Raw genomic sequence first — 4,326 nt, 5'->3', positions numbered from 1 at the left:
TCTATTACATGAATAGTGAACCTTCAGGTAATTCTCTTAGGGTTAATAATTCCTCATCTTTTTGTTGTGTTTCTAAATTTACTTGGCATAACAGGCTTGGTCATCCTTCTGATCAAGCTTTGTTTTCTTTAAAACAAAAACTTAATTTTGAAAATGATATTCTTCCTCCATGTGATGTGTGTCATAAAGCAAAACAAACTAGAGAATCTTTTCCTGTTAGTCAACATGTAACTTCAGATCTTGGTGAATTAATTCATCTCGATGTGTGGGGTCCTTATAGAGTGACCACTGTAGAAGGATTTAGATATTTCTTGACCATTGTGGATGATTTTACTAGAGCTACTTGGGTATATTTGTTAAAATCAAAGGATGAAGTCTATGAGTGTGTCATGTTGTTTTTTAATATTCTTTTAAATCAATTTGAAGTTAAAATCAAAACTGTTAGGTCAGATAATGGAACTGAATTTTTAAATAATAAGATGAGACATTTGTTTGAGTCTAAAGGTATTATACATCAAACTTCTTGTGTTCACACTCCACAACAAAATGGAGTTGTGGAGAGAAAACACAGGCACATTCTAAATGTTGCTAGATCTTTAATTTTTCAATATGGTTTACCTCTCAAGTATTGGGGAGAAGCTGTTTTAACTTCTGTTTTTTTAATTAATAGAACTCCTACTTCTGTTTTAAAAGGAGCTTCTCCTTATGAATTGGTTTACAAATCTTCTCCTGTTTTTGATAGGCTTAGAGTTTTTGGGTGTTTATGTTTTGCAACAAAATTAAATAATTTGGACAAATTTTCTGAAAGGGCTGATAAATGTGTTTTTCTTGGTTATTCTTCTGATAAAAAAGGATATAAAGTTCTTAGTCTTGACTCAAATCTTGTTTTTGTTTCCAGGGATGTTAAATTTTATGAGTCTGTTTTTCCTTTCAAGCTCAAATCTTCTTCAATTACAAATAAATATAATGATCCTTTGAGCTCTAGTGATCCTTTTTCGTATGATGATTCTTTGTATTCTAGTTCTTTACTTGATAGTTCTAGAGTAGATAACTTGAGAGATGTCCATCAGAGAAGTGGTGCTAGTGCAGACCAATATCTGGATGAGACTAATTTGTTTGATGTCAGCAACCAGACTGGGGAGGCACATGTGCCTTCTTCTGGTGAGATGTTTCCTAGTACTTCTACAATGTCTGAGGAAAGTAGTCAAGATAATACAAATTCTCTTGAAGGTGATCAATCTATTAGGACTACTAGGTCTGGTCGTACTGTACATTTTCCTGCTAAATTTAGTGATTATATTGTGGAAGGAAAACATAAATTTGGTATTGAAAAAACAGTTAACTATTCTCTACTGGATAATGAAAATCTGTGTTTTGTTTCAAATCTTAATAAAACTGTTGAACTAAAAACTTATAGTGAGGCTGCTTTAGATACTAATTGGATAAAAGCTATGAATGATGAAATGGAGGCACTTTATAGAAACAATACTTGGGAAATTACTGATCTTCCTAAAGGAAGAAAACCTATAGGATGTAGATGGATTTATAAGATTAAATATAAGTCTAACGGGGAAATTGAAAGATTTAAAGCTAGACTTGTAGCAAAAGGTTATAGTCAGCGTGAGGGTATTGATTATGAGGAGACTTTTTCTCCTGTTGCTAAAATGGTTTCTGTAAGAGTAGTATTATCTTTAGCAGTTCATTGTTCATGGCCTCTATTTCAACTTGATGTGAATAATGCTTTTTTATATGGTGATTTATCTGAAGATGTGTATATGAGTCAACCTGAAGGATATCATTCAAAAGGTGATATTAGGGTTTGTAAACTAATAAAGTCTTTATATGGTCTTAAACAAGCCCCTAGGAAATGGAATGAAAAGTTATGTCATTCACTTTCAATTTTTGGTTTTAAACAAAGCATAAATGATTATTCTATATTTGTGAGAAATCATGGGAATACAATTGTAATTTTACTGGTGTATGTAGATGATATCATAATCACAGGAAACAGTAATGCTGAATTGGAAAATGTTAAGAATTTCTTAAAATCACAATTTTTTATTAAAGATTTAGGAGAGTTAAAGTATTTTTTAGAAATTAAGGTTATTAAAACTGATAAAGGAGTTTGTCTGAATCGAAGAAAGTATTGTTTGGAGTTGTTGCATGAGTTTGGTATGCTTGCCTGTAAACCTGTTAAGACTCTTAGAAACAAATTTAGTTCTAAAAAGGGAGTCATATTTGGATAAATCTGATTGTGTTGTTAATATAACTGAATTTCAAAAACTTATTGGAAAATTAATTTACTTGACAATGACACGTCCAGATATTTCATATGTTGTGCACATTTTGAGTCAATATATGCATAAACCTCGTAAATCTCATTTAAAAGTAGCATTTAGATTGTTAAGATATTTAAAGAATTGTCCAGGAAAGGGTGTACATATAACAAAGGATAACTCATTGAACATTACTGCTTATGTAGATGCAGATTGGGCTAAATGTTTGTTTAGTCGAAGGTCTGTTACTGGTTTTCTAGTGTATTTTGGAAATTCTCTTGTATCTTGGAAGAGTAAGAAACAAAATACTGTTTCTCGTTCTTCAACTGAGTCTGAATATAGAGCATTAGGCTCTGTGACTTGTGAAATAATCTGGATTTTAAAATTGTTGTTTGATTTTGGTATTAATGGTTTAACTCCAGTTAATGTTTTTTGTGATAATGAGTCAGCTATTAAATTAGCTCTAAATCCTGTATTTCATGAAAAAACTAAACATTTTGAAATAGATCTGCATTTTATTCGTGAAAAAATTGAAAAGGGTATTTTGAAAATAAATAAAATTAGTTCTTTAAATCAAAATGCAGATATTTTGACAAAATCATTGAGTATTTCACAACATGAGTATATTTCTAATCGTTTGGGTATGATAGATGTTTTTAAAAGTTAATAAATTTTTTGAATTAATGATCAGTTTGTGGGGGGGTGTTGTTGAAATAAGTATCCATTATATCAAACTTGTCATTAATTCTTACGCAGGGTAAGTTGTGTATATTTGTATTTGTGTTGGGTATGTTGTGTATTTCTTGTGCAGGTTACCGGGTTTGCACGCGGGTTTATGGGTCGCTCCATGGAGCTGTGTACCCGGGATATATATTGTGTTATGTGTGTGTAGTTGAGTCAGTTGATAGATATTTTTTACGTTTTGGTTCTCTCTTCTCTCTCAAGTTAGGGTTTTCTCCCAGTGTAGTTTATACAAAAATCTAGAAGATCTTCGTGTGTAAAGTCTTCTTGAGATTCATGTAAATGTTTGAGTGTGAGTGAATTTTGTAGAGAGTTTTCTGATGTAAGTAAATGTTTGATCGAACTGGTTTATAGTGAATAAACTGTTCAAGTTAGGAATTGTTGGCGTTCTTTGCTTTCTTTACAAAACCACCAATCAGACCCCAATAAATATTGTAGCATCTCCACATAAAATAATCTCAGAAACCAAACCTTAAGTGGCACATTTCCACCCACACATCACTCCAAGACTTATTAAGCTGCCCATTCCGTATTGTTATTCTGAATAGACAGTATTTTATTTTTTTTTCAAAAACTACGGTTATCCTTTTTTTAATCACACGATAAGAGCTTAACGGTTGAGATGTAAAATTTTATTAAAAAAATTCAAGATTCAAACAGTGCACATATAAAATATTACTAGGTCCTCTTATTACCTCACTTGATGGCTTATGGGTAGCTTCGGGGGTGTTGTTTATCTTTTTTCCTTTATTTATTTTTTTCAATTTATATGACAAACAAATATACTGTATAAGTTTCAACCTTGATCAACAAAAAAAATATAAGAATAATATATATTGAGAACTATATTATTAACATAATATAAACGTGCAAGCCCAACAAGTTGAAGTAATAAATCAAATTTGATATAGGTTTCATCAAAGACAAATAATTGGTTTAATGTGAGACATTACGTTTCATGTGATATTGCCTCACGAACAATTCACAAGTAATTAGTTTTTAATGGATTATGGTTTGCTTAATTTTATATTTTCTTCGTCCCAAAATTATTGTCCACAGACAAAAAAAAAAAAAAAAAAAAAAAAAAAAAAAATTTACAGATTAAGGAAACATTAATTACTATTAACTTTATACAATAAAATGATAGTTTTGTCCTTACTTTGCATTTAATGTTCCATAAAATGCTTAATTGGTTAAATAATAATGAGAGGTATTTTGGTAAAAATGTTATTTATTTTTAGAAATGGATTATTATTTTGGAATAAACCAAAAAAGAAAGATGAACTATAATTTTAGGATGGAAGAAATA

At 30.3% G+C, this 4,326-nt stretch overlaps 1 protein-coding gene across 1 annotated transcript; it reads left to right on the top strand.

Moving 5' to 3' along the window:
• Positions 1-2,310: 2,310 nt before the first annotated feature.
• LOC145097987 (secreted RxLR effector protein 161-like) lies at positions 2,311-3,172 on the top strand. Its single transcript, XM_079035678.1, has 4 exons — positions 2,311-2,815; positions 2,861-2,897; positions 2,968-3,033; positions 3,088-3,172. The coding sequence occupies exons 1-4, from the start codon at positions 2,311-2,313 to the stop codon at positions 3,170-3,172; spliced, it is 693 nt and encodes a 230-aa protein (XP_078891804.1).
• Positions 3,173-4,326: the final 1,154 nt, after the last annotated feature.

This window comes from Lactuca serriola, chromosome 4, assembly GCF_051521515.1.
Source record: "Lactuca serriola cultivar US96UC23 chromosome 4, Lser_US96UC23_V15, whole genome shotgun sequence".
NCBI classification, from domain to species: Eukaryota; Viridiplantae; Streptophyta; class Magnoliopsida; order Asterales; family Asteraceae; genus Lactuca; species Lactuca serriola.
This window is presented reverse-complemented; position numbering and strand designations above follow the sequence as displayed.